Source organism: Pipistrellus hanaki (genome assembly GCF_964339955.1).
Source record: "Pipistrellus hanaki genome assembly, chromosome: 20".
In the NCBI taxonomy this organism is placed as follows: Eukaryota; Metazoa; Chordata; class Mammalia; order Chiroptera; family Vespertilionidae; genus Pipistrellus; species Pipistrellus hanaki.
Window position 1 is genome coordinate 7,711,696 of NC_140522.1, and position 21,750 is coordinate 7,733,445.

At 44.7% G+C, this 21,750-nt stretch overlaps 1 protein-coding gene across 1 annotated transcript in view; it reads left to right on the top strand.

Annotated features, from left to right (window-relative positions):
- USH2A (usherin) overlaps positions 1 to 21,750 on the top strand; it is a gene marked incomplete at its 5' end in the record, with an annotated part of 394,535 nt that overhangs the window by 330,031 nt on the left and 42,754 nt on the right. Inside the window, 3 exons of the mRNA XM_084868505.1 lie at positions 6,639 to 6,797; positions 9,027 to 9,189; positions 13,304 to 13,658. Coding sequence (XP_084724631.1) covers positions 6,639 to 6,797; positions 9,027 to 9,189; positions 13,304 to 13,658 — 677 coding nt within the window. The remainder of the gene's footprint in view (positions 1 to 6,638; positions 6,798 to 9,026; positions 9,190 to 13,303; positions 13,659 to 21,750) is intronic.

Genomic DNA, 21,750 nt, shown 5'->3' on the forward strand with positions numbered 1-21,750 from the left:
CAGTTCCTGCATGTATAGGGTCCTTATAAAGACGAAATGAGGTAATATATATCATTGGCATTATCTGGTTTGAAATATTCTAGGTAGTGGCAGTGGTTTTCAAATAATTATTTTTGCCTTTAATTACTCTCTTTTTAAAAATGTATTTGCTCCAACATTTGCTAGGTCCCAAGGCCTCCATTTTCATGACGATAAAACAGCAGGAGTGGGTTAGTCCATTTTTAAGAATTCTTTCATATTTCCCAGTATTTTGCCATTTTTTTGTTTGAGTTCAACATCCTATATCTGCGTTTAATGAAAAATGTTTCCATTTAGAAAAGGATCATCGTGACATATAATACAACTTTTGCTTCTTTAATAGAATTTTAACTCTTGTCTACCACAAGCTTTGCAGAAATTGCTCATTCTAACCCAGCCCTGGGGCTATTGCAGAAAAGGTTTACACACTAACTCTGCCCGTGTAACCAATGGTTAATAAATCTATAATATCCAGACCTGTCAATCTTTTAGTTTCAGATGCACAAAATCCATTACAGGAGCCCTGTAATATATGGAAAGATTAAAATCTTAAATTACACTCTTTTCCCGGTGCCTAGAAGGATTTCGAACTCAGTAAATAGGCAGGTGATTTTGACTCGTGTATAATCTGCGGTTGATTTTACTGGGAAGTACCTCATGCTGGGTTTTGATTGGGGTAATAAAAATATTTTTCTGTTCCTGGATTGCCACAAATATATATTTTAAACAGGAAGAAAACAAATCTGTTGTGACTGGGAACTGTTTATTTGCTCACAGTCAGGAGTTGTGTAGGTATAGATCAGAGCCTCCTGCCATTACAAGATATTACATCATAGGCAGAGCTGAGAAATGGGCCCAGCTACCCATACCTGGAGTTTCTCAATCTGAATGAGCTTAAGAATCACCTGGAATCTTGTGCAAAGACAGCGACTCAACCCCACATTTACTGAGTAAGAATCTCCTGGATAGCCCAATTGGCATCGACCTATGAACCAATAGGTCACGGTTCGATTCCCGGTCAGGGCACATGCCTGGGTTGTGGGTTCAATCCCCAGTGGGGATTGTGCAGGAGGCAGCCAATCAATGATTCTCTTTCATCATTGATGTTTCTCTCTCTCTCTCCCTCTCCCTTCTTCTCTAAAATCAATATTTTTTAAAGAAATTCTTAGATGGAATTGAGGAAGCTAAACCTTTTTTAAAGGTTCCGAGAGATTAGGGACTATAAATCACCACACCCAGTAAAACTGATTCTCCAAAAACATAATCCAGTCTCCTTTGAATGTCCAAAGTAAAAATAGTGGGAAAATTAACTGGGTGAGGTTTTTTATGTATATTTTTTCGTTTTTGGTCTGTATGGTCAGAGGGATCTCACACAAGTAAATTGCTCAGAGAACTAAGTCAAGGTGGTTGGTTGTCTATAGAAAAAACCTAAGCAATTAAGTGGGTTTTCAGTTTACAGGTATCTTGAGATTGCTCTCTGTAAAAAGAGAGATTAAATGCTACTCTGCATTGCTATTCTGTGAAGTCAGCCAGACAGCATTTTGCAAAACATCTCGCAGGCACTGGGTCCATGCTGGCCCTTACTATTCAGATCTGTAGACGATGGAGACCAGGTTGGTTTATTCATTCCCAAACATGTCTTCCCACCTCTCACCAGCTCTGAGCCTTGGGTCAGGACTCACACATTGATAATGAAAGAGACCATGCCAAAGCCTGTTTGGCTCAGTGGTAGAGCATCAGTCTTCGGACTGAAAGGTCCCAGGTTCGATTCCGGTCAAGTGCATGTATATTGGTTGCGGGCACATCCCCAGTAGGGGGTGTGCAAGAGGCAGCTGGTCGATGTTTCTCTCTCATCGACGTTTCTAGCTCTCTATCTCTCTCGCTTCCTCTCTGTAAAAAAATCAATAAGATATATTTATTAAAAAAAAAAAGAGGGAGAGAGAGAGAGAGAGACCAGTGGATCCACGCTGCCTTAATGGGTGAAAATGTATAGAAAATGAGGGAGCAAATCACTTCATGGTACACAAATGGTTGACTCAGAATAATGGCGACGGATCTCCCTGCTGTTTGAGAATCTAAACATTCAGAATTATTTAAGCTCTGGATGCAGTAATGAGCCTTTCTCATTTATCAAGGTGATGTCTGTATTTTGAACTCTGCTAGCCCTTAATCATGTTCTAATTAACAGTGTCATCGCACTTAGCACACACTTTTTCTCCGTAAAGATGGTGAGTTATTTAGGCTTAAGGCATGATGTCGGAATACTTGTGCTTGCCTTCCACATGTATCTCTGAGTTCATTAAAGAAAAGGACTGGCGACAGTTCTTCTACTGAGAAGTTTCAGTTAATATTGCTTAGGAATATAAATGTTTTTTATTAATCAAGTTTTGATCGAAGGGTAACTAGCCCCAGTAAGGCCTTTCTGTAGACCCTGGGCCACTTGGCGATCTTTTAGATCACTGGCTGCAGTGTATTAGATCAGATGTTGTCCATTTAAAGGTAAAATGGGCATTCAGATTTCTAAGAATCCAAGTTGCATTAATGGGGTGATTCCACATTGGCAAGTGTTTCACTTTGCTTATAATCCAGTGGCAAGCAGTGGTGAGTTTCAGGAGTAATGTAGAGCTCATATTAATGATTTTTGTTTATTTGCATATTTTTATTAGAATACTTCAATTCTCTTTTAGCATAGAACAAGTGTTTTTAAATACAGTGACCAGGTTATGCATTAGATCCTCAGACCTTATTAATAATTGAAGGATTGCACCCTTCCATTTGTGTATCTTTTTTCTTCATGTCCTTTATCCATTTTTTAAATTGGATTATTTTTATTTGTTTGTTTGCTTGCTTTTGTTGTTGCTGGTTTTGCTATTGAGTTGTGTAAGTTCCTCGTATATTTGGATATTTAACCCTTATCATGTATGTAGCTGATATGTATTTCCTCCTATTTCCTAGTCTGTCTTTTCATTGTGTTGGTGGTTTCCTTTACTGGACAGAAGCTTTTTAGCTTGCTCTGGTCCCACTTGCTTGCTTTGCTTTTGTTTCCTCTGCTATGGGAGTTTACTAAATCTTGTTGTATTGAGTTCTGATATGTACTGGCATTTTTGTACAAAATTAACACATATCTCAGTGACTGATCAGTGCATCTTGTAGTGGCCTATGGTCTCCCCTATATTACTAAGGAGGAAAGTCAATGTGGATGTGATGAGCTATTTTTCTTGGTTAGTCACATCGTGGTCAGAGCCGAGTCACAATGAGTCTGACTCCAAATTCGGTGGTCACAACCACGGTGCTATATTTTCTCACTGTTTTCCTGTGTAAACAGTGCGGGAAGTGAATGATTATTTTTCTGCATTCAATCTGATACCGATCAAAAGCTCACAAACTTGGCTGTAGATGTTGTGCACCTGAACGAGGGCAAAGTAGTTCAAGGGTAGTTCACCAGTAACCCATTAGGGTCATTGTACGTGTAGCTCAGTCTTCCTGGATGCAGTTCATTTGCCTTTGGATAGATTAATTCATTCATTCATTGTCACTGGCATGAGAATGTTTCCTGAACCCCACCCACAGGTAACGCCTGATTCTGGACACTGTGAGGGTTGTAGAGAATGAGGCGTTGTACTTCCTGCCAAGAGCAATGCTGTGAAATAGGACAGAGTGCACAAGATGGCAGCTATTACACAGACTATGTAAGATGCCCTTGTAGACGGAACGGATGTGTGTTTCACTTTCACACCCCCAAGAGAATGTAACCGTGCTATTCCCACCTGGACCAAAGAGAATGGATGTAGGCTGACTTCTTTTTTTTTTTTTAAATATATTTTTATTGATTTTTTTTTTTTTTTCAGAGAGGAAGAGAGAGGGATAGAGAGTTAGAAACTTCGATGAGAGAGAGACATCGACCAGCTGCCTCTTGCACACCCCCTACTGGGGATGTGCCCACAACCAAGGTACATGCCCTTGACCGGAATTGAACCCGGGGCCTTTCATTCCACAACCCGACGCTCTACCCACTGAGCCAAACCGGTTTCAGCTAGGCTGACTTCTTAAAAGCAGTATGTTAAGTGCAACCAACGTTTTGAAGTGCAAGAGACTATCAAGCTGAATTAATCGTTTTTCTTGTTAGAATTGTTCCTGCTCCCACTCTTAAAAAAATATTTTTTTAAAGGACTGATTGACTCGTCCCCTTGTAAAGTACGAAATGAAACCAGAGAGAGTGAGAAAGAGAGAGAGAGAGATGGAATAATTTAACTTTTGTATTTGTAAAGATAATCAGGGTTTTCCTGATTACATCTTAACTTCATAAATGTTAAATAACCTCTCAGCATCTAGTTGTTGTAAATTATGAAAGGGGCCCTGCGAGGAATATTAACCAACGGGCCCTTGTTCTTTAGCGTGCCAGGAAATGGGCCATGGCAGCCTGTCACCGGGCGACGGGAGCTCTGACACCAAATATCGCCGCTGCCATGGGCACTTAGAGTAGATTAGCTCACTTGCGTTTCCACTGATCCTCGTGGTCTGACACAAATGCATGAACTCAGGGGCTCACCTGGTCTCGGGACATCCCAGCTGACTTTCCCAAGCATGCCCACTTCTATCCATCTCACCATCGGAATACCAGGGGGCTGGGCAGGTTCAGACTCCTTCCCGATGGCACAGGGTTGGGGGGCCATGGGGGGCTGTCCTGTCATGGTCCTGTAAGTTGTGACAGTGGAGGGGCCTCCTTCCTGCACGCATGCCACTGTTTGACATGCTCGCTGCGTCAGGGAGCATTTTCTGCCTCCACACCTCCCAGGTGTACGTATGGGAAGGACATTGACTTTGGATTAGCCAGGATGTGGAAAGTGTTTTTGCAGGTTGGAGCTCTGGCTAGCCATGTTTAAAGCTAGATCAGGACTGTGTCTAGCCAGCCAGGGCTGCTCCGTGGGTTCGGCACCGTCAAGTGCACCAGGAGATCACTGATTGGATTCCCTGCCCTGGTTGCAGGCCTGATCCCCAGGAGTGGGTGTGCAGGAAGCTTTACATTTAACATGTAAAAGCCCCAGTCAGTTCGGCTCAGTGGATAGAGTGTCCTCCTGTGGACCGAAGGGTCCCAGGTTCTATTCTGGTCAAGGGCACGGACCTCAGTTGCAGGTTCCTCCCTAGCCCGGGCCCTGGTCAGGTCAGGTGCAGGAGGCAGCCAGTTAATGTGTTTCTCTCACGTTGCTGTTTCTCTGTCTTTCCCTCTCTCTAAAATCAATGGAAAAATATCCTCGGGTGAGGATTAAAATGTAAAAGGTGGTTTAGCCGGAACCGGTTTGGCTCAGTGCATAGAGCGTCGGCCTGCGGATTAAAAGGTCCCAGGTTTGATTCCAGTCAAGGGCATGTACCATGGTTGCAGGCACATCCCCAGTAGGGGGTGTGCAAGAGGCAGCTGATCGATGTATCTCTCTCATCGATGTTTCTAGCTTTCTATCTTTCTCTCTTCCTCTCTGTAAAAAATCAATAAGACATTTTTTTTTTAAAAGGTGGTTTAACAAGGAGGTTCTACAATTAAAGTTAAAATTCTTGGTCTGAGTGCAGCACAATCTAGCACTTTTCCAAAGGAAACACGTGGCCAGTCCTTTGCCTGCGATCAGGATTTCCTTCAGAGACTTCTCTTCTTACCTGTTTCACAAGTTCCCCGCATCTCCCTTTTGTACTGCCTCTTGTGCCTTTGTCCACTGAGGCTAGAGCTGCCAAAAGCAAGACCATGTTCCATTCTTCAGACCTCAACTAGTGGGCTCAGTCTTGTGCTGTAGATTTCATTGTTTCTGCGACAAAGTTACACTTAAGGACCACAAAGATAAATAATTAAACCCACACATGTTGTGATCATCAGATCAAGGAGAAAATTTCATGGGAAAGCTTACTATGTTCCTCATTCAAGGCCGATTCCTCCCCTTGAGCCAGTGTGTATGGTGAGCGTGACCAAAAAACGCTTACAGACATTAAATCATGTGACTGGATTTCAAAGAGGCTTACATGACAAGACCTTTCGTTGGGATGCATTGTGAAAAATGATAGTTTCAAACCCAAATTCCATATGTATTCGCATCCATAAGTCTCACTGACAGAGTGGACTGTCCTGACTCCGTAATTAATGCGTGGGAATTCTCCAGGTAGATTCTGATTTGGATACTTTATGGGCTGTTATGTCAAAGATCCGTGTCATACCGGATGCGTACACAATGCCTACAGAAGAATTATTGTCACAAGCGAAAGTGGTGGGGATATATACTCTATACCTTAAGAGTAAGCCTAAGAAAGCATGTGACACCATTTCCAATTGCCTTTTTAAGAGGTGAAATGTGCTTTGCAGTTATTTGCCTGTGGGGGATCTCTTTGAAAAGAACCGTTATACTTCATTTGTGTGTGTGTTTTTTTTAAATGGTGATGCCCATTTATTACTTTGGAATATGCATTCTAGTATTTCCCACTTTATGTTTCATGCCGTTATTAATTGCTATACTAAGCAATAAAATGCCTTTATGTTATAAAAGTTTAAATATATGTTGTTCTTAAGAGGCAGACATTTGTTGGCCATTCTGTGCAGCATACACATATGTGTTTACTCTCTCTCTCTCTCTTTCTCTCTAAAGGGATACTGATCCCCCAGATGCCCGTGGAGTACAGTGTCCTACTCAATGCTGGCAGCGTGGCACCTGTCACCTCCTTTGTGGGTCAGCATCAGTCCGTCCTGCTGGGAAATTTGGCTCCATTTACACCGTATGAGATAAGGATACAAGCGTGTCAAAATGGTGAATGTCTTTCAGACACTTGTTCTGGGCTTTTATGGAAAAAAAAAAGAAAAAAGCATTTCATATATTTAGAAAAAGAAGGAATAGATTCGTAATTCAAAGACAAAGGCTAACATTTCATTTCTCATTTGTCCTGAGCTATTTACCCAGAAAAATCAGTGCCTGGCATTGAGTGGAGCATTATGCATTTCTGCACATTAAATCATGAATATTTAAATACAGAATTAAAATAGTGGTTTTGCAAAGTCTTGTTTTATCAGGCCCTTGAAAGGAGAAACACCTGCATCGCATAGAGGGATCACTGGCAGTCGAAGACAAATTGGGTATTACAAAAACTACGTGGGCAATGTGGTCACCTTGGTTCTATTTAAATTTTATTCAGGAGAGTCTCGTGGGAAGGGGAGCATTATTTAGAAGTTGAGTTACCAGTCAGTTGTAGATATTTTAAGGTATTTTCCTGACCTCTATCTCATGTACATAAGCTGTCACCTTGAGCTGTATGGCTTAGACTAGTGGTCAGTGAAATCATCTGCCTCTCTCACTCTCTTCTCCCTTAAATTTTCTATATTACATAATACCCAATTGCTAAGAAAAGGAAAAATGTAACTCATATTAGTGTATTTCATCTTAGGTTAAAGAAATGTTGAATATAAGACTGTGTTACATGTCCCATAGGAACTTCGAGGGTTTTTTTGTTTTGTTTTTAAGTATATTTTTATTGATTTCAAAGAAGAAGGGAGAGGGATAGAGAGACAGAAGCATCAATGATGAGAATCATTGATTGGCTGCCTCTTGCACGCCCCCTACTGGGGGTCAAGCCCACAACCTGGGCATGTGCCCTTTACTGGAATCAAACCCAAGACCTTTCAGTCCACAAATTGTCACTGAGCCAGACCAGCTAGGATAGAACTTCTGTTTTTTTGTTTTGTTTTCATGTTTTGTTTTTGTTTTATTTACTGCAGTGACTTTGGTTCATACAATTCTATGTTTCAGGTGTACAATTCTATAACACATCATCTATATGTTGCATTATATGCTCACCACCCCAGGTCAGGTCTCCTTCCATCACCAGTTATCCCCCCTTTACCCACTTCTACTTCCACCACCCCTTCCCTCTGATAATCTCCAGACTGTTGTCTGTGTCTCTGAGTTTTTCTTTGCTTAATCCCTCCCCCTTTTGCATTCAGCCTCCCGACCCCTCACCTCTGACAGCTGTTGGTCTGTTCTCTGCATCTGTGATTCTGTTTCTGTCTTGTTTGTTAGTTTATTTTGTGCATCAGATGAGTACTAGTTCCCTTAGAAGTGGTTAGGATGAGCGGGTGAGTGATTTTGCTCTCCTTTCCTTCTGAAAGTGTGACTCAGTTTGCCCACTTCTCTGTGCAAACCAGACCAAGGCCTTTCAGTTTGAAGGGTATGGCTGTCCCTGATCTGCTCTTCAGCAAACCAACATGGAAATAGCTTTTTTTTGATGTTCCCCTGATTTACATGTAAAATAAACCTCTATCCCTCTGGGTTCCTCCATCTAGGCTATGAAGATCCAATATCCTTCACGTTAATTGTTTGATTCCTATATGTTGAGAGATGATCATTCTTTTAAAATACTCGCCAAAAAATAAAAATAAAAAATGATTAAGAGCATAGAAGATGTGTAGGTCACAACTTAAGAAATTCAGCAAAAGAAAGAAAAAAAAATTAATCACATTATCGCTTTGTTGCTAGGACTATAATGAACTAGAGCCGTGGTCGGCAAACTGCGGCTCATGAGCCACATGCGGCTCTTTGGCCCCTTGAGAGTGGCTCTTCCACAAAATACCATGGCCTGGGCAAGACTATTTTGAAGAAGTGGCATTAGAAGAAGTTTAAGTTTAAAAATTTTGACTCTCCAAAGAAATTTCAATCGCCGTACTATTGATATTTGGCTCTGTTGACTAATGAGTTTGCCAACCACTGGACTAGAGGAACCTCAATTCAGACAAGCATCAACTTTCTTACCTATGCCTCTGTAATGGTGTGGTTAATTAATTACTAAATCTTCCAAAATGATTCTGAATTTCAATTTTCACATTCTGTAGAGGTTTATAGTACTCACCTAAAATAGGTGTAGAAATGTGTATATGAAAGTTTATATTAAATGATTTTCACCATATCCTTATCCTTCTGTATGCATATGTAAATTTTCTCCCTGCGTGGTAAGTTACTAAAGGTCTTGATTTTTTTTTTTTTCTCAAGGAAGCTGTGGAGTAAGCAGTGGGACGTTGGTCAGAACATCGGAAGCGGCCCCAATGGATCTGAGCCCCCCTGTTCTTAGGGCCCTGGGGTCTGCTCGCATAGAGGTTACATGGATGCCGCCCAGAAAGCCAAACGGAGTCATCACCCACTACTTCATCCACAGGTAACATGGACCATCACTGTCATGTGTAATTCTTTAAGAATGTGAGCGATTCCATGCATTTTCTGTTTCCATAGGAATTTCAGAGAGCAAGGGAGAGAGAGAGAGAGAAACATCAATGATGAGAGAGAATCATGGATCGGCTGCCTCCTGCCCGCCTTCCACTGGGGATCCAGCCCACAACCTGAGCATGTGCTCTTGAACGGGAATTGAACCGTGACCTCCTGGTTCCTGGGTTGACACTCAGCCACTGAGCCACACCGGCCGGGCTGAGGAGGCATAGTTCTGACTCACATGCATACGCACCTGTAAACATGGCTAATGCGCCTTTTCCTTTCACGCTGAGCACCTTTGTGAGGGCTCTGAGCTGGCCACCTGCTTGGAGTGGGTTTCTTTCATCCCCTTAACCAGGGGTCCTCAAACTTTTTAAAGTGGGGGCCAGATCACGGTCCCTCAGAGAGCTGGAGGGCCGGACTATATGAACTACTAATTCCTACTGTAACACCTCAGCTGCGCTCACTGCCCAAAAAACCTGGCGGGCCGGATCAGACTCCTCTGCGGGCCGCATGTGGCCCGAGGGCCATAGTTTGAAGACCCCTGCCCTTAACGCTGATTGCATGAGAGAACCACGTCCGATTCCTACCCTGGATGGAGGGAAATGAAAGTGTCTGCTCCAAACCGGGACGTGGCTCCACTCTGCCGGTTTTGTAAATAAAGCTCGTGAGCAGGAAAACAGGGAACAGGACGCGGAAAGCCCGCTCCGATGAAAAATACTGTAAATTGAATTTGACAGCGTTTGATGGCACTTGATTATTCTCGTCACAGGCAAACAATGATCTAAAGAGTAATATGCAGCGGGATGTGTGACTGTCTTGCCAGCTCAGAAGCAATAAACCTTCCTGCAATGTGACACAATCACTCCGCAATCATAATTGTGGCCCGCGTGATGCCGCCGAGTACCGGGGAAGGGCACTGCCTGACACAGATACATTTTGTTTTTTATTTAAAGTGAAAATGGAAATGGCGCGCAGGGCCGCCAGATACAATCACCGCGTTCACCTGCGCGGGCATGCATCACTCGCCTGGCGATCCGGGCCGAAGCCTAAATGTGCTTAGACAACAACAGTGTCCCATTTTTCTCAGATAGCTGCGGAATTCGTGAGGACGGAAATGGAATGCAGACAGAGTTTGCTTTCATCCTGGGACTGCTCAGAGCTCCTTATGGAGTTGCGGCCACAAGCCCGCAGCATTTCTGGGGAGGTTACGGCTTGCAATTTCTGCTTCATCCTGCACCGTCTCTGTCTTCCAGCCCCACCAAAGGAGACACATTTGGCTCAACCCAAAGCCGGGGTTTGGCCTAGGCAGATGTTTTCATTAAGTTGGAGAAAACCTATTTGCCAATCTCATTTTGAAAACGTGTGTCACTCCGTTCTCTGCAAACTTTCCTCCTTCCTCAATGATTTCTCCTCAATAATTCTCTTAAGTATATTTTTATTGATTTCAGAGAGGAAAAGAGAGAGAGAGAGAGAGAGAGAGAGAGAGAGAGAGAGAGAGAGAGAGAGAGAGAAATATCACTGATGAGAATCACTGATGATCTGCCTCCTGCACGCCCCACCCTGGAAATCCAGCCTGAAGTCTGGGCATGTACCCTGACCAGGAGTAAAACCATCACCTCCTGGTTCATAGGTCGATGCTCAACCACTGAGCCACACTGGCAGGGCAGTAATTCCCTTCTGTTGTCAGTGTTATCATCCCATTAAGAAGTATCAGCCCCAAAACAGAGATAGGATGTTTATGATTTTAAAAAGCAATAACAAAACAGTAACCCAGTATGGACAAGACTGTAACTGTGGTTGCTTCTGTTTAGCTTTCTTATTTATTTGATACAGTAGTTCTCCTTTATGGAAGTGGTATATGTTTCAGGACACACTCACACACAGCCCCCAGTGGATTCCTGAAACCACAGATAGTCACAAACCCTGTCTATGATAAATTTTTCCCTACACATACATAGTGATGGTAAAGTTTAATTTATAGATTTGGTACAGTAAGACATTAACAGCAATAACTAATCGAGTAGAGCAATTATAACAGTGCTAGAGGCTCGGTGCACGAAATTCATGCAAGACCAGGCCTTCCTTCCCTTGACTGCTGGCACCGGCTTCCCTCTGGCACCCGGGAGGGGCCCAGGCTTCCCCTGCAGCCATGGCTTCATCCGGAAGATTGTCCAGAAGGATGTCCAGTCTAATTAGCATATTATGCTTTTCTTATTACAGATGCTGTCATAAAACTTAGTCAGTGAGGACTCTCTCAATCTCCCTATTAAACTATCTCACCACCCTCACAATTTTCACTGGTAGGAGCACTTTACGGCTTCTCCTGGGCATATCTGAGGTGGCAGCATCACTCTTGCACTTCGGGGTCACTGTTAAGTAAAGTCAGGGTGACGAGCACAAACACTGTGGCCCCATGACAGTCAATCTGATAGCCTGGAGGCTAAGTGACTGACAGGCTGCAGGGAGCTCTTTAAAAGGCTGTTCCAGTGAGACAGCATCAGGGTGACTCCCTTTTCAAGTATGCAGTGCTTAGTTTTAAAACTTACTTTGCTTTTTCTCCTAGTATTAAGCCAGACTAAATGAACTCTCGTTGGAAAAGTGTATTATTGAAGTGTCTCCCAGATGAGTTTAAGCACAGCACAGCCATTTGGCTACTCAGAGATCTTAAAATGTGATCTCTCTCCCCACAGAGAGCTCAAGAGGAAACACGTCCCATTAAATGAACAGTTGAAGCCCAAATCTTAACTAAACTAGGGAATAGTTGTGGCCTGGCCAGCCTCTTCTGTTCAGAGCTTATCAGACACGAGATATTCTGTTTTTAACACCACAGATAAAATACTTACCTCACCGCAGCATGAATGTATTAACTATGCAGTAGTGATAAGAAATTCTTAACCAGGCTGCACTCTTTGGTTGTATCAGTGAATAAAACTTGAGACTAACATCATAATACTCCATCTCTTATGTGGTATACATTTTTTAAATTCACACATTCAGGCCTTTTTTAAGAATGTCAGTTTTATGACAACCATGGCTACATCTCAGTGGGGGGATTAACAATAGTTTAATAAATTAATTGAATTGTCACAGGAAGGTTGAAGCCAGACAAAATGGAAAATGTTATCTCCCCATAGAAGTCCGTATGTTTGCTTGCGGATTACATTCCTAGCAAACACCCTTGAAGACACTCCATGAGCAGAGACCTGGGCTGGGAGCCCTGTGACCCACCATTACAATGGATCACTCCCAGTGGCCCACCAAGTACCTGGTATCTGCCTCATGTACAAACCTACATAGATTTAACCCATTGGAATTAATCCTTAATTATAATTACCTAGAGATCCAGTGCACGAATTCGTGTACCCGTGGGGTCCCTTGGTCTGGCCTGTGGGATTGGGCCTAAACCAGCTCTCTGACATGCCCGGATTGCAAGAGAGCACAGACCAGGCCAAGGGACCCCACCAGTGCACGATCGTGGCTGGGGAGGGACACTGGAGGGCATCAAGGTGTGTCAGGCCTGTTGGGCTCAATCCTGATCAGCCAGACTCCAGCAGCAAGCTAACCTACCAGTCTGAGCATCTGTCTTCCTGGTGATCAGTGCATGTCATAGTGAGTGGTTGAGCAGTCTGAGCATATCATTAGCATATTACACTTTGATTGGTTGAATGGACCTCTAGCATATTAGGCTTTTATTATATAGGATCCTTAATTATAAGCATTAGAAACAGTGTTCTTAATGTCTACATTGGGGGGGGGGGGGGGGCACACCCTGTATTTGCATGTATAATTTTTTTTTTAAGTCTGGGAGTTAATACCAGAAAATATGATTATGGGTAATGTTTCCCTTTTTAAGATTAGCCAGATATATTTATATGTTTAAATCATATTTTGAAAATGGCATTTGATCAGGTGAACTCTTCTCTCTGGTCTCCTGCCATCATGATATGAGGAAGAGACTGTTGAAAAGTTGACTTGATACCAAAATCTCCTACAAAGCCATGTCCGCCTCTATCTGGCCTTGAAGTGTGCAGTTGTCCCTGACTGCCTGGGTTTCCTTTCAGACGTCCTGCTGGCTCTGACGAGGAGGCCCTGGTGTTTGTCTGGTCGGAAGGAGCCTTCAGATTCACCGATGCTGCGGGCACCCTGAGGCCGTTCACACCCTACGAATACCAGGTCAGAGCCCGGAACTCCAGGGGCTCGGTGACGAGTCTGTGGACCTCAGCACGGACCCTGGAGGCCCCACCCCAAGACCTGCAGGCGCCCTGGGCTCATGCCACGGGTGCTCACTCAGTGCTGCTGAACTGGACGGAGCCCGGCTCTCCCAATGGCATCATCTCCCGGTACCACGTGGTCTACCAGGAGAGGCCAGAGGACCCGACCTTTATCATCGCCCCCGTGCGTGCTTTTACAGTAGAGGTGAGTACTGAGAAAGATAGTAGGTACCTACGTTATCGGGTTAATATGCTGAGATTCTTTGTTTATATCTGACTTGTCATTTTTTTTTTCACTTGGGGGTTAAATATGTGAAAATCTTACACGTGTTGAAAGGAGCAGTGTGGTCATGGGAATAATATACTGAACTGAATATACAGGATATTGGCAACTACAATAGTTTGCTGACCACCATTAACTCAGGCAAATAACTGAATCTCTCTTTCCCTGATTTCCAAATCCACTAAATGGAAATATTAAAACTGTTTCTCTCTATCTCATGGGGATGAGGCTGAGATAAAATCAGATAGAAATTTAATTTTCTATTTTCTTAAAGATCCAATTGCATCACATACCTCTATATGCACGTTGATATAGATAAACATAGTGATTATCTGAACAGAACAGTATCACCCATAATAGATGTGGAGTTGGGTATCTTTAGATAGATAGACATGTGTGATATGATTGACTCTTTGAGAAAGAAGAAAATTAAATTTCTAGGAACATCTGTCTAGATGTGCAAATGGAGATACGGACATCCCATGCTCTGTCGCCGAGTGGTGATTTTTCTGGGTTGGCCCACCTCTGGGCCGTAACACAGTTCAGTTCACCAGGTATCTCTTGGGGCTCCCAAATGCCTGGCATACCCTGAGCTTCTGTAGGAGATACAGAAACAGGACGGTCCTTGTCAGAGAGCTCCCCAAGAGCATGTGCTCAGCCTTTTTTAAAGGTGTCTAAAGAAGGTGGTTCTACCACCAGTTCCATTCCTCGCCATCAGCTAAGCATGTTCCTTTTATCCTCGACAAGCCCCTCTCCCCTGCAATGCAAGCCCACATCAACAGCATGTTTTTCTGTACTCGTGCAACAGGTCTTTAAGGTCAGGGGCAGATTATTGACTTTTCAATCCAATTTGGCAAATAGTCATTGAGTACTATCTCCAATATGTCAGTATTCAATTCCACACTCAATGCTGTGAAGGCTACCATGAGACTGGGTCCCTGCGCGCAGCAGACGCTGGGAGGAAGATGAATAATCCAGGCGGAAGTACAGAGTCTTCCTGCTGGGCATTCTGAGTCTTTACGTTTCTTTGCTTCTGAGTTTCCGCTGCTCGTGTTTTGATGATTCCCTTTCAAATTTTTCTCGGAGTGCCCTCCCGGCTCTGCTTACTGTGTCTCTAACCCCTTTGCTAGCTAAACATCTTCCCAATCTGTTTCCATTTCTGTGCCCGCCCTAGGACATTTTTCAAGTCCTTGTCTCAAAGATGGCTTTGGCTGAAATTCTCCAAAGAAGGGAACTCTGTTTTTGATTGGTGAGACACAGATGCAGGATTACAATTCAGTCCGCAGACTTGCAAGAGGAATTCGCTAATCCCCCTCCCTCAGTCTCTTGGTTATTGGGGTCCCATCTCTGCACGAGGAGCCACCAGCACGTTGCTGGTCATGTCGTGCCTTCACCAGCGTGTCCCACAGTTCCCCCAGAGCTGTTTACAGACAGGTGGACGTTGCTGGGAGAGCCGCAGAGGACAGATGCGGTGGATGCATGAGTCCTCCGGTGGTGGCAGTGGATGGAGAACTGGCAGCGGGGGGGCCCTCCGTGGGGGCAGAGAGCATATGTGTTGGCAGGAGCGGGAGCAGCAGCAGCAGCAGCTGAGGCAGCAGGAGAGGAGAGATGGAAAGAGCGTGGGTTTGAATGTATCACCAGCTTCTCTCCCAACCTCCCTAAGTTGCATCTCCTTTCGGGCCTATGTCGGTCGTTCTGAGGAGAAAAGAGAGAGGGATCTAGATGGTTAGGGTCTCTTTGGACCAGTGCCTATCACCCCCGAAAGCAAGCTTTAGGCAGAAGCCCTCAGACTCCCTTCCCAGTGGCTCCGTGATGAATGGTGCGGTGTCAGGAGAGAGGCTGCACGTAGCCCCGCTTGGCATGCGAGCGTTCCGTGGTGGCGTGAGCAGGGAACACACCTGGCGAGGCTGGCTGGCCACCCTGCTGCCACCGTTGCGATTTGTTTGCTTTTCCTTCCTGGCGCCCGCCATTCTCCTGGCAGAAACAACTTGGGATTTAAAGGCGAAGGTGGTTTACCTGTCAGTCTGTGTTCGAAGTGTATCCTTACCTACCCCCTTCCTCCCCAGGGTTATAAAACATCAAGTCCAGATCCCACGTTTACCCAGTATCCAGAAGGATAGACGGTCCTTTGCCCCATGCGTAGAATCAAGCATGCAGAGCTGAGCTGAGGGATAAGTGAGTCAGATGGGTCACTGAGCGTTGGCTTCCAATCTGGAAATAAAATCCAGAAATATAAACTTGGAGTCTCTAGATTCTGGTTGCCAGACTCACTTGCCCAATGTCATGGAGGAGGGATTCAAAACTTCCCCATGTGGCAGTCACCCCAAAATTCACCATTCCGTAGATGTTTTGTGGGGGAAACAAGATACTTTATGATTGCCACATTATGGATAGTTTGTGAGTAAATGGATCGGTTTATTTTTAAGTTCATTTTTGTTTGGGCTTAGTATGGTGTACAATTTTATTGCTCTTTACACAAGATCTTAAATTAGGTGTTGCTCTTAAAATGTGGTGGTTCTTGATGTTTTCTCCCCAGATCCACTGATAAAACATTTAAAAAAAAATTGTTCTGGGAGATCTATCTATCTAAAAAATCCATCTTTCCAAAATAAAAATAAAAATGGTAATAAAAACAATTACCATATAGTTCTGTATCAGTTCTATAAACTGAGATTTTTATGTTTTATAATATGAGATAACTGTGTCATCCACTCTTTTCTATAAATATGAGTGGGTGAATGTCACACAAAACCATGAATATTGGCTGGTACAACCTTTTTTTATTGTAATGTATTTGGCGTGACAAACTTTTCACTTATTGGATTTATATTATCTTTATTCTAATTTTCTAATAATACCCTATCAATCACAAATAAATATCGGGGATCTACTCTTAACAATCGGGGATTAACTCTTAACATCATTGGGGACTGCGAAAAATAGATCCATATAAGTCTTCTTAAATGTCATGGAACCACTCCTTTAAGTGAGCTTCATTTTTCTCCAGCCTCTTTATTCCAACAAGGTCATCAGGCCTCTCTTGCTCACTCATCAGTAGTGTGTAGGGCACGTCCTTCGTCACTGTTAGTGACAGCAACCACCCAGGTTTTAGTAATCAGGACTCATTGCAGGTGTTTAAAAAAAAAGTCCAGTCTCAAACCTGACTGGTGTTAATGGATCTACAGCGGAGAAGAGAGGGCGTGTTCATTTTTCTTCCTCCTCTTCTCTTGCTGATGCCCCCAGGATCTTGGCAGAAAAGACAGACTTAGGCATAAAAGGAGCAGAGGCTCCTTCATTAATATTGTTCTCGCCCATCCATTATTGCTTCTCGCGGGGCAGGTGCCTCCTGGGACTTCCTCCGTGGGTTGTGTAGACGTCTCCCCTGGGGAAGTCCACGCTTCCCATTCCCTGAAGCAGGCAGCACCCTCTCCGGGTAACTCCTCACACCCCGATCCCTACTGCCCCAGAGATCCACCCCACACCCTCCTTTACTTCTAGGCACCCCTCTCCAGAGCAGTCAGCCAATCGCAGGCTCCATCACAAGACTCATTCCTTTCTTGGCATCCACTATAACTGGGGTGGGGCCAGCTTGTTCAGTCAAATAAGGAAAGTAAGCTTCTCCAATAGCAACTTCTCTACTTGACCCACCACATTGGCTAAGGCTCGCCACTTTCGAATGCACTGGACAGAATCTGAGATCAGCTTCTCTGTCAGGCCAGATTCCCAGATCTTGGGATCACCTAAGAATCTCAGCCCAGTTGGTATGGCTCAGTTGTTGAGCATCAACCCATGAACCCAGGAGGTCCCTGGTTCTATACCCAGTCAAGGGCAAATGCCCGGGGGTTGCAGGCTCAATCCCCAGTTGGGGACGTGCAAGAGGCAGCCAATCTATAATTCTCTCTCATCATTGATGTTTCTATCTCTCTAGCCCTTCCTCTCTCTCTCTCTAAGTGTGTGTGTGTATGTATATGTATATGTGTCTATGTATATGTGTATATATGTATGTATATTTATAGAATCTCAGAAAACCCTTCCTCTCCTAGTGGCTGCATCAAAATTGAGTGTTTTCATCTCAGTGGCAAACCTCTTAAGTAGAGGAGGAATGTCCAACTTTCATACAGTCACCCCCGAATTCTTATGTTGTTTGCTTGGCTATCCCTCATCAGCCTGAGAGAGGAAGGTGGGGTACCCCTCCTGCCTCCCCCGGGGGGTGAGGAGGTAACCGGAAGAAGCTTCCCTCCTGATTCTCTTCTTTCTCTTGTTTTCCATTAACATTGGAAGTCTCAAGTAGAAGCCTCTGTGCCCCACAGAAAGCAACGAGGGATGGAGCAGAACAATATTGATGAGATTGTGAAGAACCGGGATCTTCTCTTACATGGGTGGTCTTACACAGATCTTCTGCAGAACATGGTCCTCAAAGTGAAAGGCTGGTTCTGTCCTTCTGTCTGTCAATGCAGAGGTGTGTCTAGCAGCTCTGGTAGAAATGTGCATCGCCTAGAATTTCTCTCAGCTGCTCTCATCACTCCCCAGTGCATCCTGTCCCATCACTCCATGGCCCCGTCATCTTCCTGGCAGCTCAGGCCAGGCCATCCTAGCGTCTGACCCTTCCTTCCGACCCTTCACTGCGCCCTAGTGATTCTACTTCTAACGGGTCCGGAACCCTTCTGCTGGTCGGCCACCTTGGGATCTTCTCACGCGTTGTTTCCTCCTCCTGCTCTAGTGATCATGACCTTACACTTCAAACGTGTTCCTTCTTAGTCGTCGAGCCTGTGCTAAGATGCTACTAGTACTTACTCCCAAGGCTGTTGTGAGGGCTAGGTAAATGAGTACCTGGGCAAAGGACTAGAAACTGCCAGCGGCAATATAAACAGGCAGCTTAAGGAGTTTTACCATTTGGATTAACAGGCTGGAAAAATGAGCAAATGTAGAAAATCCTTAATTTGTGCAAGGCAGCTGCATAGACTCATTGGGTCTTGAATGAAGCACCTTGTGTTTTATATGCTTTAAGCCTTCCTCCCCTCGCGCCAAAATTCGGATGCTTGCTAATTTAGATGCTTTTGGATACCAGACCGTTAATATCCAGGTAATTTCTCAAGTCCTGGATTGGGTTCTATTTCTTAATGGCCTGGAGCAAGACTGTGCTTTGTGACTCCTTGGTGTTCCGTGCTGCCCATCCCCCCTTCTACCTGGTGCCTGCCCCTCTGGGAACCTGCTCAGGCCATTTCCACTCACCCTAGCTGTGTTCCCCTGACCCCGCCCACTGCCCGAGGTCTGGAATCATACCAGCACAACTTAATGGTCTTTCACGCACACACTCATACACACACACACACACACACACACACACACACTCACTCCCCATATCGAACAGAGGTTCTGCCAAGTTGGCACCTCCCTACTTCACCTCCGCCCACAAGCAGACTCTGTCAGCGTAGAGGGGCAGTTGGTGGGGCAATTGCCCTCTCACTAAGTATGCTTTGACTGGGTGATACGGAAACCCTTGAAGAGCCCCCCAGATCCCACCAGTCTTATTAAAACCACACATGGAAGTGGGACGAACTGATGCGCACCCTGACGGGCCCAGGCCGCAAGTTCAGTATAGACGCCACTTACCCTGTTTCCCCGAAAATAAGACAGTGTCTTATATTAATTTTTTCTCCCAAAGTTGCGCTAGGTCTTATTTTCAGAGGATGTCTTATCTTCCCATGCCCTAGGTCTTATTTTCGGAGCATGTCTTATTTTCGGGGAAACACGGGTAGCAGCGACAGCAAGCTGCACACGCAGCAAAGAGCAGGAGTTAATTGAAGGACAGTGCCCTTGTCACAGGTGCCCAGGAGCCCCTACCTGAGACGAGGTGGCTGCCCCCAAAGTGCCCTGCTGCAGCCAGGAGATCACCTCCCGGGCTCCGCAAGGGCTTCTGGGTGAGGGGGAACCAGACACAGATGACCAATTCCTTTCTGGTTCACGGCCGATCAAAGTGAAATTCAGCATCTGTTCAGGACAAGTGACCACTGTAACGGCTGTAATATAACCTGCTAAATAGAGAGGGAATTGCATTAGAGCAAGAGGTTAGCCATGATTATCGGCAGGTGAGTGCTTTATTGAAGTTGAAAGACCATTAACATTGATAGAGTAATTATTTCAACTTGAAAGTAATTACCTTGATGGGTGATAACTTCTCCAGTGTTCCCGGGTTTGATTGGGCCAAACAATCGCGAGCTCATGCAGCCTAGGAAAATATTACAACAATACCATGCTTCTCAGATCGCGGCCACCGCTTCTGGAATATTTTAATTACGCCAAACAGCGAGATGTTGCCTTAACACCAGCTAGTGACCTCTCATGTAGAGAGAGACACGTTGTCTTTTTAATCCAAATGCAGTGACCCACACCCAACACCTGAGAATGTGTATGAGATGGGTTTGCAAATGAGTTGGTTTTTTTTTATCTCAATATGATTTTTAAGGGGAAACCACTTGTTAGTGTGGTAGCAGGGCGTTGCTAAGCGCAAACTGTAGGCATTGTCAGTTATTGGGTGGACTGGGAGTCCCAGAATAGCAACTATCTTTTTTCTTTATCTTTATTGTTGAGAGTATTACACAGGTCCTCCTTTATTCCCCTATTAAATTCTTCCAGCCCTCTCCCATATCCCCCCCCCCCACCTCACTATCCCATTGTCTGTGTCCACGGGTCACGCATATGTGCACACAAGTTCATTGGTTGATCTCTTCCCACCAGCCCACCCTCCCCTGTCTTCCCTCTGAGGTTCAACAGTCTGTTCCTGTTCTATGTCTTTGTGTCTATTTTTGTTCATCCATTTATTTGGGTCCTCAAACTTCACATACTAGTGGGGTAAGATCATGTGACGACTCTCCTCTGCCTTTGTCACAGCAGAGGATTTCAATTTGTAAAAATTAGATATTTCAGTCATGACACTGGAAAACATTGAAGATTCCAGATACCATGTACTGTGGATCCCAAATTTCAGATTTTATTTGGTCATGTGGTCCATCGTGGAAGTAGCTTTCTTGCTTCATTTTTACACAGCTTCCCCTACAAGCGCACCACTGTCATGTGTGTCCTGGTGTCCACACTGGACAGCAGCGAACAGAATCAAGGTTGCAAAGCTCAGCCTCTGCTTCTCTGACAGCCATGCAGACGTGAAAATGGCATGTCATTTGCTATTGAGGACCTACACACGTGAACGCTAATGTGGCCATCGACACCAAGAAATACTGTGGGACCCGTCCATTAATCAAGGCCACATAATTCTCTTCTGAGAATCCATCATGCCCAGAAGCTATAAGAGATGAAGATAAGGAAGAAACGGTCTCGCCCTCTCTGGGCCTGGTGGTATCCTTAGAGCAAATGAGGAGAGAGCCCAATTACAACATAATAAGCAGTTACTTAGTCATGCATAGACATCGATTGTACTCATTAATACTTAAAGGAACCTAAGAGGACCTTAACTCATGCCCCCGATTCCAAGCCCAGCCGGCCCGCTGCCGAACCACAAACCAGGGATGGAGCGAGCACAGGTCATGATCTCAGTCCTGCTGTCCACAAAAGATGAATGTGACCTCGCCCTGCAGCTCCTGGGTGGTTCCTAAGATTTTTCTGTCCTCCTGGCAGCACTGAGTGATGATGGGCCAAGGCCTGGCTAGCTTTGTGACAGCCTCCCACGAGTTTTGTTGTTGTTCTCCTAATCAGAATCGCACTCCCTTAGGATAGAAGGAGTCCCCACCTGTGGTCCCAGAGCCATGCCCAAGCATATTTGCTCACTGAGAAGCAAAATGGCTGGTTCGAATTTGGTGCAACAGTCAAGATTTGAGATGAAACCACTGGGAAAGTGATAAGACGTTATGATTTGAAGTGTACATCCTTCCTTCAAAAACCAGGGAAAGAGTTAAGGAATTCAACCAATTTGACATCCCATTGGGGTTCTTAGCCCAGAAGGCTCACGGGGGTCATATGTGGTTGGCCTAAAGCTTGTACTTAGGACCCCCGCAGGTAT